General features: G+C 29.5%; 1 protein-coding gene across 4 annotated transcripts in view; it reads right to left on the bottom strand.

Moving 5' to 3' along the window:
• The window catches only part of LOC107455669 (rho guanine nucleotide exchange factor 17-like), a 259,700-nt gene extending 245,593 nt beyond the window's left edge, over positions 1 to 14,107 (bottom strand). For all 4 annotated transcript variants that reach the window (XM_087167607.1, XM_087167608.1, XM_043057607.3 and 1 more), the window contains exon 1: positions 10,362 to 14,107. In XM_087167607.1, the coding sequence (XP_087023733.1) occupies positions 10,362 to 12,611 (2,250 nt within the window). In that variant the 5' untranslated portion in view covers positions 12,612 to 14,107. The remainder of the gene's footprint in view (positions 1 to 10,361) is intronic.
• Positions 14,108 to 14,343: the final 236 nt, after the last annotated feature.

Raw genomic sequence — 14,343 nt, 5'->3', positions numbered from 1 at the left:
AATGAGTTATCTTGTTGATTATTTGGCGGCAACTAAATTACTTGGCATTCAAAATTATGAAATGGACTTATCTACTCAAAACTGGAAATATTTTGGGAAAGTAGTCATTTTGGTTATCAGCAAGATTTATATCAATTTCTAATCTAGGAAAGTATCCTAAAAGTCAACCATAAGTCTCGTGGAATTTTAGCTTGACTACATTTTATAGTTATAGAGGAAAATAAAAATCACTGCAGTAAAGGGCGTTCAATGCAAGGTGACATGGAAATAAAAATACTTCATTAAAAGATGCTCAATAGGTCTGTGATAAAAAAAAATAAAGACTACTTCAGTAAAGGATGTTTAATTGAATGTGATAGGACAATAAAATCTAACTATCTAAATGGTGTTTAATATCAAACATGTGAAAATAAAGATTGCTTCAGAAAGGTTTGTTCAACAGTAGGTGATATGGAGATAAAAATTACTATAGGAAAGAGTGTTAAATAAAAGGCAATATGAAAATAGCAATAAATACAGTAAAAGATGTTCAATAAGATGTTCGTTCCATTCGCCCTTAAACAAAAATTTTTTTTCTTCATATTCTTAAAAATATTTTTCAGAAACTAATGTTAGGAAAACTTTCCCAATATCTCTTAAATTATTTAAATGCTATTTCTTGTGTAACATTTTTATAAAAAGATGATTGCATCCCACTGACAGCATTCTAAATTGTTTCTAAATTATCAATATTTTTTAATTCTTTTTTTTTTGTAATTTTTAAAAGTTTGTGTTTAAAATGACTATTAAAATGCTTTTCAGAAGTTTGAATTTTTAAGAAGTAATAAGTAGAAGGGAAGTTTTAAAAGAATCATTTCGAAATAATTTCCCAAGGTAGTTTAAATACATTTGTAAGAAATATTCGAAAATATAGCGTTTAACAATTTTAGTTATTTGCTTTATTATTTTTATACGAATAAAATTCACTGACTCAGGCATTTTTGAAAACACGCTGGAACATACTTTATTTCTATATGCACAAAAAACTAAGAACACAAAACAACATGTAATGCTTCCTGGCATATTTCCTCGGTATAAGTTTCAAAATATTTTTTCGAGTATAATGCCGGGAAAAAAGAATAAATTTTCTTGATTTTTTTATAGAATGTAAAATGAGCTGTTCACAATTTATTTATTGTTCAGTGAAAACTGCTTCGATTAATTTTCATATTTTTGTGTCTTGCGCTTCCTTATTCAAAGCACACGACAGTATCTACAATATGATATAAAGTTATTCTTACGTAATTTTAACAAGAAAAATATTTCTTCACATTATTTATTCCTATTGCGTCACGCATTCACGCAATTGTCATTAAAATAAACATTCAAATAATTGTCTTCAAGTACAGTTGATTATTTTTCAGATCCACATATTAAATTGTTCATTTAATTATGATTGCATATCTTGACAAAACGCTTATACATGCAATTAAAATACTTATATATTTTATAAACAAAAATATATTTTATCAACTTAAAAAAAACAATGATAAAAGAGAAGCAATTATGGAGTTTGATGAGATAAGCAAACAGATCGATTTTCTTATCGATTGCTATTTACTTATCGATTGTTGCTAAGTTTCCTCATCTCTCTCAATTATTATTTCATTTTATAAGCTAAATGCTTGAATTGATGTCAAGAGTAATAATGATAGAGCGATATTAAACGTTTCAAAATATTAATTTTATTTTTCTGAAATTTTAACAAAACATACAAGCGAAATGCAAGAGGGATCAATGTAAAATTATATAAAGGATTAAAGGTTACAGTTACTTACTGTTAACCCTTTAACGATCGGTTAATTTTCAAGAAAATGGTCATACAAGCTCCTATTTTTTTTTGTCTTTTATATTTGCATTATGTATTTGATTAGTGCTGAAATATAGTTTAAAATAAACTAAATATCTACAAATACCTTAAAAAATATCCTGGTACTGCCATCTGGTGTGTAAAATGAAAAATAAATTTTTGCAGGGCAAAAGAAATGAATTAGTTTTATTCTTATTGGCGCGTTACTACTGAACACTCCAGCCCGTCAATATCACGGGAACGAGAAATAGAGGGCGAAACCTCACCCTGTCATTTTCACGGGAGCGAGAAGGAAGAGGTTAAAGAGTAAAATTACTTCATTTCCTTTCATTACATGTCATTCTCTGTATACAATTTTTTTTTTTTCAAATTGAACTGATTATTCTTCAGATCCAGGTAATTTTTTGTTTCGTTACGATTAACATATAGACTGGATTCGTAAAATTATATAATAATTATTTTCTTTATGAACAAATTGATCTTTGTTTTTTAAGGAAATGACTTTTAAGAAGAAAAAAACAATGATGACTGAAAAAAAATCATAGGGGTTGGGAAGTAGATCGAGTATGGATCTAAGCCTCTTCGTATTATAAAAACTTCTGGGGAAAGCTATGCACATAAACGTAGAACTCATAATAATGATGTGAGTTGAAGAAAGCTAACAAATTTAAAAGATTTATGGTATTACGTATGCTCCAGATGAACAAGACTTAGAAATAAGCTTTACTTGTTATTGTAAAAGAAATTAAATTATATTGTTCATATACGGAGAAAAACATTCAGGTAAATTTATCATACTTGTATGGTTAAGATGTATCTGGCAAGAGAAACCATAATTCTGGAAGTTAAACAAAGTATACAGCATTTTGACCATTCATTTAGTAATTTTTCAGTTAGCTCTAGTAACGGTTTAACGGAAATTATTGTATTCACAATTATATTTTCTATTGCCATGCATTTAGAAATAAATACAAAACTGAAAAGTAAATTTTACAAAATAAATCGTTTTTATGCCATTATCTAAAGTATTTCGATAAAATTACTTAAATGTTCCTACGACCTGTGACTCATTTTACTGTTTGTTTGGTAATTTCAACCTTTTGATGTTAATGCCTCTTGCTAAATAAAATGTTAATTCCCTGCTTACACTTCGATGGTTTATTTAAAAGGGCGGTTTATTTAAATGGTTGATAGAAGTTAGATGGCTGTAAATTATTTCTTATTCTAATATAATCTTTCAATTATAATAAGGGGTGAAGTGATATGAAAGGTGACTTCAAATGTTTAATTAATGTGTTTTTAAGATACTAAACTCATATATATCAAACTATGGTAGCTGTTTTATCCATTTCTTATAGAACTGTATTTTCTCCCCTTTCATGGCTGTGGGAAATGTTTATTTAGTTAAATAAATATGTGTGTTGTGTGTTTCTTCGTAAATACAAAGAGCCCTTAATACAAAACTCTTTTCAGTATGATAAATACAAAATAGCGTAAATACAAAACTCTTTTCAGTATGAAAAACAGATATCACGATTTTGCGAGGAAAAGGATGTAAGAAAAAGAGCAAGAATATACATATATACAGCAAGAATATACATCCAGTGTTATAGCTTGATTCGAACCCACTACATCTACACTTTAGAGCGGTTACCAGAATAGCAATAGTACACAGTGAGGTAAAAGTAAAACAACCCTGTATGATGGCAGTCCAAATTGTCACTGGTTGTTGTCCCTATGGCAGACTCTCTGAAACGTTGAGGTGCCGGGTTATATATCTTTGTGATATTTTTCTCAGTTTTGCGCAATCTGTTCTGCAATTTGACAAGAGACTAATCATTCTTTGCATAAGGCCTGTATCTGTAACTCATTCATTTAATGTTAAGCCTCCATTTATAAGCTTTGATTCGAACCCGATACCACCATTTTAAACAGCTGAAAGTGGTTCGGTGGAAAGACGAGACTGATATTAAAAATAATTCGAAAGAAAGTATTACTATTTCAATTATTTGTTTACTTATTTATTGTTACACACACTTATACAGGTTTTGCGTGCTCATTGCAAAACAACGTTTAGAATCACTAGTCAAGTTGAAGAACAGACTGTTTAAAAGACATTACAAAGATGCATCAATTGTAGCGTGGAGGTAAGGAATTCCATTGTCCAAGGTTATATGTTTGTAATGTCTTTTTCTATCTTGCGCTATCTGTATTTCGACTTAACAAGGAGGGCATGTAAGCCATGCTTCGTAATGAGCAACCAAGCTTGCGTATGTGAGCGTAGCAATAAATAAATAGATATAAATATAAATAAATAAATGCGTCTAGGGTTGAGAATCAGGGGATCCCTTATGCGTAACAGTTAAGTTACTGATTTACTAAGACTTGCGCATTCATTTTTACATTGACAAATGCATATTTTTTGTAGTTTTAAAGTTTAAAAGATGTTAACATATAGCTTGCGTAAGTAAAAAACAATTAATTGACAAAAATCAAAGTTTACTAGAGCTGACCTATCAAGCAATATTGGAGCAAACAAGTTCGCAAGTTAACGTTATGTTAGTATTGTGCTAATGTTAGCTTTTTGCTCCAAAAATAGATGATAAGTCGGCCTGTCTAATTCAGGGGCTCTAGTATATAATAGAGGTTATCAGAGAACATTGTTACGTCACCTCAAACTAAACTAGTACTGTTAAAATTATTAAATTTTACCACATTTCTATCAAACCACATAATAATGAAAACCATGTTTTATTATTAATTTTACTATTAAAAAACATTACGAAAGTGCTTCGGTGAAAATTATCGCTTGCTTTGTTCCCATAAAGTCAGAAACCAGGTAAATTTTACGTATTTTATCAGTATACTATTCAATAAGGAATGTAAGAAAATGGCGACTTAAAGTACATGGAGTCGTTCTTTGCTGAATTAAAATTAGTTTTAAAATGTGTCTTATAATTAAAAAAAATTGATACAAAGCTTTATACATAAACGTAGCACACACTATAATGATGCTTGCTGAAAACAACATGATAAGCTTCTCGGAATTATTTTATTTATTCAATATTGACCATTCGTATAAGATCAATGAGTTAAAATTTTTATTGTTAGAGAAAGCAGAAGACAGTTACATATTGTTTAATTTTAAATAAAAGTAAATAAATACCTAATTTCGGGGAGGAGAAAGTTATGTTTTATTCATATTTTTAAAAGTTAGTTCCACTCAACGTGAGTTTTTTTGAAAATTCCTTTCGACAAAAAATTCCTAACAAAACTTATATAATACTTTTAAAGATCATTAAATACGAAAACTCTTGTATTGCTAGTATAGTACTTTAATAAGATAAGTAAACGATTTCCTAGACTTATTTCAGACAACAATCATAAAGATTTTCGTTCTTATGTAATTATTTTAATTACTTTCAAACCGACTTTTTCACTATTTCTTAAATTAGTAGAATCAGAATTAAAAAAAATATATATCCTTGACTGCTTGGGCCTTTCCAAGGAGGATTTATACGCTACTCCACTTCTTGTCATCGACTTTTTGATGGTCAACAACCTATTGGATCTTGTCTGACCCCGTCAGACAATTGGAGGATAAGGAACAACAACAAGAATTAAAAACTTTTAACTTATCGGTGTTTTTAACATTTATTTAGGTCCTGTGCAGTAGGAAATACTACTAAAAATAAATATCTCCGAAAAAAAATGCTTGTTGTTATTATACAAATGCTTGATCTTGCTTAATTCGAAAGTGGAGATTTCAAATCTGATATTAGTTTTGGTCCAAAAGCTAAAATTTTTCAAATTACCCTTTTAGTTTTTTTTAAATAAAAATTACGAATTTAAGAACGTTTTACATAACAGGAGATCATTTAAATGTTGCATTAAACTCCTACAAAAGTTAGGGCACATCATCAAGTTTAAGATTTCAAATGAACCCATCGGCTAAGGGCATTCCCAAGTATGGCCTGTTCAGAAGCAAACCAAGAAGCAGTTCATTTTGTGAAATTTTAATCCTGATGATGCGCCCTAACTCTTCTAAAAGTTTGTCTCAACATTGATGCCACCATCTGCTACATATAATGTTTTTAAACTTATATATTCTGACAAAAAATAGAACAAAAATGTCATTTGAAAAAACTGTAGCTTAGAGTGAGAAAACATTGCATATTTGATATCAATGATACGAAAGTTTTTAAGATCTGTTAAAAAATCTCATGCTACAGAAAAAAAATTGTTTCCTAGTGTAATTCAAAAGCCAAAATCGGTTATATAAAATATTTAATCTCAGATATTTATTTAATTTATTTTTTTGTTGTTGTTTGCTTGAGCCTAGAACTATCTTCTGCGGCAATTGTAAATTAAAATTAATATTTACAGGGAGTGGACTAAATAATGGAAACTATTCTATACTAATACATATTTCCTCTTTCTTAGGAAACACTCTTAGAATTATCTTATAACTTCAGTCATGTTTAGATCACTCGATTTCGCACACAGATCAATGAAGTTTAAAGTTTTTAGAAGTTTGAGGGACCGACACAAAATTAATAACGGAAAATAATGTTTTTGAACACCCTCTGTCAAAAAATGTAGTAATTGATTTGTAACTTGCGACAGTTATTTTGGTTGTTCTATGCAATAAATTCACAAAATTTCGTAATCCTAACTTAAATATTTATGAAGGTATAAACATTTTTATAAAAAAAAACTAATTATTTTTTGTCCCACGTTTTTTTTTTCTTTCTTTTTTTTTGCTATAACTGTAAAACTATTATAATTTTCGGAGCAATTTCAAATTAATTGCAAAATAATTGTTTTAACATTTGAGGAAAATTCGTTTGAAATACCGCAAGATATGAGTATTCAAAGTAGCTCTCATATACCGCACATGCACGAAAAAATTTAATATATTATTTTCATGATTTAGTAGTGAATTGTATTTGGTAACTAATGAAAAAAGTCCAAGTTGAATGTCTTAAAAATTTAAAAAGTTTCAGGGAATTTTCTAAGTTATTTTTATACCAGTTCAAAAAAGCTGAAAAGTATAAGGGGAGTTTTACAAATATTATTTTGTATCACAAGACAAAATTTAATAACAAATGATAATATCTTATAATAAACGTTCATAGACTAAAATGTGATTTTATGAGGAATGAGAACAGGCGAAAAAAAATATACTTCTATGGCGGATGATCATCAACAATACCGTTATCTTTTCTAATAAATCTTGTTTATTAGTAAGAATTAAAATATGTGGAAATTCCCCTTATTTTGAGCTATCTTTTAAAAAGTACGAAAACTACTTAGAAAATTGCTTGAAACTTTCCAAATTTTTAAGCTCTTCAGGTCGGACCTTTTTTTTATTAGTTGCCAAATACATTTCTATGCAAAATTAAGAAAAAATAATCTTCAATTTTTCCCGCTTCATATATATATATATATATATATATATATATATATATATATATATATATATATATATATATATATATATATATATATATATATATATATATATATATATATATATATATATATATATATATATATATATATATATATATATATATATATATATATATATATATATATATATATATATATATATATATATATATATATATATATATAAATAAATGATTTTATCTATTGTCATGACCAATATTGATAATTGATCAATTTAATTTTTTTCTTGCTTTCTTCAAATTTAAATATTAATGTCTTCCCGGCTCCTAATGTCTTTTTTTATTTTAGTTCCTGTGCCACAGTCACTAAAAGCATGATCAGCTTCGCTATTGGTTATTGATTTCGATCCTGGCTATGGAGTAAATAACCAGGGGGTGTGAGCAGGAAAATGCACGTTAAATTTTTTGTGGCAAAATGTTTTCTCCATTGATGGGTAGTAGAAGTTTGCGGAGATTAGTACGCTAACCACGTCATTTGACAAGGTTCGAAATTACATCACATACCTTCCATGGCTGTTGAAAAAGGATAAAACATTAAAAATAAGTTTAGGTCATCTTTGAGCGATGTCATACTAATTTGGAGGAAATAAAGTTCGACCACAAGTTTAAACAGTCAGCATTGGCATTTATCAATTTGAAGAGCAAGTTTCTTTTAAACTTTCTTAATAACATAAAAATTGTGGCTTAACAAGAACATAAAAAATAATAAAAAAGGGTTTAAAATAACAACCAAATTAAAAAAAGTTAATTTACGAAATTAGTTATAGGATAAGCATGAATTTCTTTGCATCTAAGAACAATAAAAAAAGTTTGATGCTTTGCAAGAAAAAAGAAATATTACGCTTGATTTGACATCAAACAACTGCTAGTACTTTGATGTTTTCACTTATTTCCAAAAAGCACTAATGAGTAAAAAAATTGAAGCTTTTCCTCTTTCATGTGTAATAATAAATATGTGAGTTATCTGATCAATAAGCCTGTGCTCTACGAATCACCGAACATTACGTGGAATCAACTGGCATCTCTTACTAGGTAATGGGAAATGCAGTGGTTGTTACTATGAAATCAAACAATGCCTTCTGGGTTTGCATCATTTGACGATTGCTTTAAGTGAAGAGCAAACTATGTAGGTTATAATTGCAGTTGTGATGTAAGAGTGTAATGGAAATACGAGTCAAACATGCTATCCTGCGCCAGAATAAATAATTAATATTTATCTTGAGGAGGGATGAGACAAACCTTTAGGTTAAGAGGCCCTTCTCCTCCCAACTGAACTCGGAAGGGGTGGAGACAGTGAGGGAAAATTCTAAATATGTTTGAAATTCCTTTTTATTAAATCTTCATAAATAAAATGATGGTAAGTATTTTTCAATTCTGCGCTATTTTTCGAATTATGCGAAATACAAAGCCATGATCCATTACCTTATAAAGTATATGGTGTGCGAATTTTCAGATTTTTTTTTTAATTACGAATTTTTGTTATACTTTTTTTATTATAATTTATAAATTTTTTTGATTAAATTATGTTGACACAATTTTACAATGAGAGCCTCTGAAAGGTAATTTTGTATAATAAATTTTCCTGCTTTTAGATTTTGAAAAAATATTTTTGTTTATGTATAATTTACGTTACAAAAATATTTTTTAGCATCATCAAAACATTCATTTCAAAACATTCGTTTTTCATTAATTTTAAACTGTAATTAAATAAAATTTAAAAATATGAAAATAGACAAATTTTTTGTTTTGAATTTTTTTTCTGAAAGGCAGCATACATTGTATCGTCAAAGGCTTCCTAAGTACAGAAAAAAGTTATAGTAATAAATAAGTAAAAAAATCACAAATTGAAAAATTAACTAAAAATTTAAGATAGAGTAAACAATTATGCGCACCGCAACTAATTTTATCAACATAAAATCTTGAAAAGTTGAAACATTATCATTCATAGACTGTTTAAGGAATTTTCACTTAAATAGCATATATTTCATGCATGTCTGAGAATGTAAGTTTAATCTTTCCTCACGTAAGTCAAATGTACATTTTTAAAAGTACAGTCAGTTTAGTTACGTATGAAATAAAAATGAATAACTTCGCACAGTTAAATCCAATTAAGTTAAATCCAAGTATTAATTTAAAGATTAGTAATTAATAATTTAACGTAGCTTTGGATATTTTTACTAACTCATGTATATTAAGATAAGTTCTTGAAGTTTTTAATAAAATTAAGTGTTTTATGTGCATATCAGTTAATATTATTTTTATCATAATTTCATTATTATTTTTATCATAAGCGTTAGTTCGCAAACATACATATTGATATAAATTGAAAACAATCTGACAACCATATAGTGTAAATTTGGAAAAATGCATGCTGATGCAAATTTCCAAAATGCAATATAATTTGTGCAATGGCGATTTCACGAATTTTGGCAAAGTTACCGAAAGCAACATTAAATTTATGATCTAAGAAAATTCTTTGTCAGGCTGAAAAAGGCTATAATTCACTAAATGAAGAAAAGAATATTTTCGTAAATATCTGAGTGCTCAAATCAGTAGTATTCCACTTCATAGAGAAAAATCTGAACCAATAACGTAAAATGATCATAATACAGCATGATTAAGAAAATAAATAATAATTTTCCTTGACCCACAAACATTACTAAAAATTCTGTATTAGTTAAGAAATAAAAATATGTATTCTTCTTGCTAAAAATATATAATATTTCAGAGATATACAGGATTGGATGTAGTCGTTTTTGTATCTAATACTACATGGAATTTTTTTGAGTGATATTTACTAATGGAACAGTAAAGAAATTAGTTATAACATAACCAAATCAGCAATAATTTTGAAAATGCTTATTTCTGCTTTTTTCTCTTTTTTTTAAAAGTAAATGTGCCATACCTTTGAATTGTTATATTATCGGCAAAAACTTTCAAATGTTTCATAAACACAAACACTTGCAACAAATGCATGCAAGCAGATTAATATATACGTGTAACGTGTACAGTACAAAATGTTAAGAAAAGAAACTTACCTGTTGAGAGCTTTGCTTCAAAACTTTGTTCAGAATTAAATCCGTATTCCATGATTTAGAAGTCTTAACAGAATCACTATGACTCCGTATGTGCAATGTAGGCTCTGACACAGTACCAGTAAAAGGTATTGCAGGAACACACAAATTTTTATCACCTTCACTATCACTCATAACAGGTAAATTAGCGCTAGTTTTCCTTTTTGGCACGCCATCCACAGTAACAGTATGGGTCTCATCCAAAGAATGACTAGAAGATCTTAATAATGGTCTCGATCTCGTTGGTTCAGATTTCGAAATCGGCGGTTCGGAACTCGAGTCCTGACTAGCAAGTTCTTTCAGAAAATCTAAATCTTTGGCGTAAGATGGTCTAGGCTTGTTCACGGATTTGCTCATTTCTTGTTCAAGCATTTCCCCGTACGGTCCTCGAAGCCTCCTCTTGTAAAACCGTTTTTGCTGCATGGGTGGACTTGCTATCTCGGTTTTACTTGATTCAGTACCCGAAACAGTCATGGAACGAGACCTGTTCGGACTACTTCTTCCAGTGTTTGGAAGTGTTGCCGATTTCCTGTTCAAAAGAGGTGTCATATCTCTTGAACAGTACCTTTCATTCGAAAGTGGTGGTGAGAAAGGCCTATCAGTAGTAACTTCATCGGTTTGAGTTTCGTCTTTCAAACTTGAAGATTGAATCAACTTAAGAAAAAGACTTTCCTTCCCGTTCAGCAACTTCGCTATCGTTCTGATTTCTTCTTCTAATGGGTTCGAAGATGTGGCTGGTAACACAGGAACACTTTTTGTTTCATCTACAATGTAAGACTGAGTGGTAAAATTTTTGTTTTCTTCAGAACTGTTATTTGTATTGACTTCAGAAGACATTTCTAATCGTAATTTATCCGAAGCTTCTGCGTTGGTATATTCCTGAGTAGAGATCGTTCGCCGCTTTGCTTCGTCGTCTGTCTGTATATCAATCTTCCCTATACTTTTTCTACGTTCGACCCGTTTGTCTTGAGAATTTAATGAGCCGTATTTAACAAAATTAAGATCAAAATCAGCTCTATGATGAACCACGTTATTTTTTAAGCTGTTACGTCTACTGCTGGAGTGAGATCGACGACCTGTTGAATTATCCTCGTAAGATGACTTGCGAAAGTTTTCGTTTGAAATTCGATTGCATTCCTCCTTTCGTCGCTCTTTTTTATCAGAATCTTTGAAATTATCTTTACATTCTTTTGATGGCCCGGTATCTTCATCGAGACTTGATCTATTGTTTCTAAATACATCAAAATTTATATTTAAATCAAGGCTTGCGAGAGTTCTGGGTTCATTATGGTTTTCTTTGTTAGCAATTCCCTTTGTTCGAGGCAAAGTGGCGCATCCACTAAGAGAAGATGCCTTTTTCTTCAATGACTTCGGGACACTTTTCAATTTAGTGCATGTCTCAGTGCCTTTCTCAAAATCATCCTCAGAATAATTGTTTTTCGTTTCTTTATCACTCATAATGTCCCACGTATTCTCCGTATTGGACAGAGAATCAGTCCAAAATGAAAAGTTACTAGTTGGAGGAGCTGACTGAGGGACAGTGTATTTCGGCTTTCTATGTGGCGATGGCGGTGCAGATGAAGATCTCAATTTTTCGGTGAGTTCCTTAAGTTTGGGGTTCACTGATTTACGCGAATTTTTAATTGGCGTTAACTCTAATGAGTATTGTTTCTCCTGAGGTGAAACTACGTTTTCACCTAACGAAGTCTCATTTAACAACTCTATTATAGTTTGAGTTTTTGGTGGGGAAGGTATATTGCTAAGAAAAGATACATCAAATGAACTATAGCTTGATGTCATTTGAGGCTGAACAGATTGGCAGCGTCGGAGGGGTTGTTGATGGATGCTATCTAAAGAATGGTTCCTAGTGTTTCTTGGCTTCCTCACATAATATTTTCCTAAATCCATACCAGCCAGAATAGAATGTATCTCTTTAATTGCTTGCTGACGTGATATTTCTTGCTGGAAGGAATATTCGCTATTTTCATCACCAGCAGTTTTGGTAGCAAAAGCTTTCTTGCCGAGTGTCCAAAACTGAGAAGTTATATCCTGCCTAACATCACTTCTTGAAACAGCTGGTGAAGATGGCCATGATGGTGATTTAACAATTTTAATTTCCTTAAAATCATTTAGTTTTGTTATTCTCTTTAATTCTGGTGTGAAAGTTAACTCTTTGTGATTATCGCTCGTTATGTAATTTTCAGATTCCATCATGATCAAAATTATAACTAAACTTTTGCTTTAAATCTTGATTTTTTATTTCACGCCTTTTATTTTTTTCCCCCAATTTTTCAATTTCTTTCGGCCTTACATTAAAAATCTGATAAAATTTTATATTAATTTGGAATATAAAATTGGATTATGTTTTATATTTATTTGGAATTAAAATTAAAGCAGAAATATAATGAATGATTTTTAAAAAAGTGCTTATTATCATATACTAATTATAAATTTTGACTCTTGCATTGATTGAAGGGTTTGTAATAATATTTACTTGTGTTACCTAATTCATTACCATGTAAAAAACTCGCATTATAGTTATTTAGTTGACTTTTATAAACAATTTGTAAAAACCTGATGAAAAGTGAATAGAAAATTTCAAAAATATCCAAGCATTTGGATTTTTATGCTTCTATTATAACGCAAGAATGTTTTATCAATGTTTATCTTTTTGTTATCTTCATTATTAATTACAAATTCAAATAAAATAGTTCTATTACCTGATACGAGGAATTTTATCTAATACCGGTTTCTATGATCTAAATTAACATGACTTCAATAAAATAATTTGCTTTAGTTAGTTCATCAAACTTTTATTTTACCTGCAATTTAATAAATTTTAATGTAATTTTTTATGCATATCCAATTAATATATTTTTTTTGCTGATGAAATTATTTTCTTCTATATACTTTTTTTTATTTTTCTTAAATTTAAAAACTTGAGCTTTAGCTAAAATGTCAAAACTTAAAATATATAAATTTAATTATGAAATACATCAGCATATGAAAGTGTAGTTTCATTTAATACATATTTAATCAGTGAGAACATTTTTTTTTCCTTAAATAAATTTAATTGTTTGAAGCACGTAATTAAATTAAAATGGAAGCTTAGATTTACAGAGGAAGTTTATTATAGTAAGTTTATTATAGTTAGTTGAGTTTGAAATTTAAAAGAAAATAGTAATCGAAAATAAATATTTCATTTTGAAATGAATTTTCCTGAAATTAAAGCAATAAATTGATTATTAGAGTCGATGTATTAAGCACAGTTTGTTTAGATATAAGATTAATGAAATGCATTTTCTACTGAATACTTATTTTCACATTAGATTTTCTTAAAGTAAAAATTAACGCCAAATTAATCATAGCGATACTACTTTTCTATTATTTTCAGTATTCTAAGAGCGGTAAAAATCATTTCCTTACCAGTGCGTGGCATAATTATCCAATTTTTTTGCCATCCATATCAACAACACCCTTCAAACATTCTAATGTTGTTCTAAATGCTTCTCAGACTCATCACCACATAATCGAACATTAACTCATCATGAAAATATCAATATTAAAGGGATAAACGACCTCTAGGGTCACAAGAAACATGGATATAGTGTGTGTAGGGGGAAAAGCTACTCTCTAAAAGTCAATGTTTTTGAAAAGTGCGACGATATGCTTAACGATGAAACCGAGGTATACACACTTTTTCCACCTTCTTTTTCGTTCTATTTTTGGGGTTCCTAAGAGCGAGAAGAGGGGAGAGACTTCGTCTCTGCACCTGGAGGATTGAACCGGAGTTTCGAGCCATCGTCACAAGGCACTTTGCCAAAAGGGGATACTGCTGCTACAGAGCTTTCATCTTCTTTAGTTTAACCTCAGCTCCTGTGCATCAAATTGTCGGATATCGTCGAATGTCCCGTGGACTAACAAAATCCATCACTGTCAACATTAA

This window comes from Parasteatoda tepidariorum, chromosome 7 (assembly GCF_982258835.1).
Source record: "Parasteatoda tepidariorum strain Cologne lab strain chromosome 7, Ptep-v5.0, whole genome shotgun sequence".
NCBI lineage: Eukaryota > Metazoa > Arthropoda > Arachnida > Araneae > Theridiidae > Parasteatoda > Parasteatoda tepidariorum.
The sequence above is the reverse complement of the archived record's forward strand: the minus strand, read 5'-3'. Positions and strand labels throughout refer to the sequence as shown.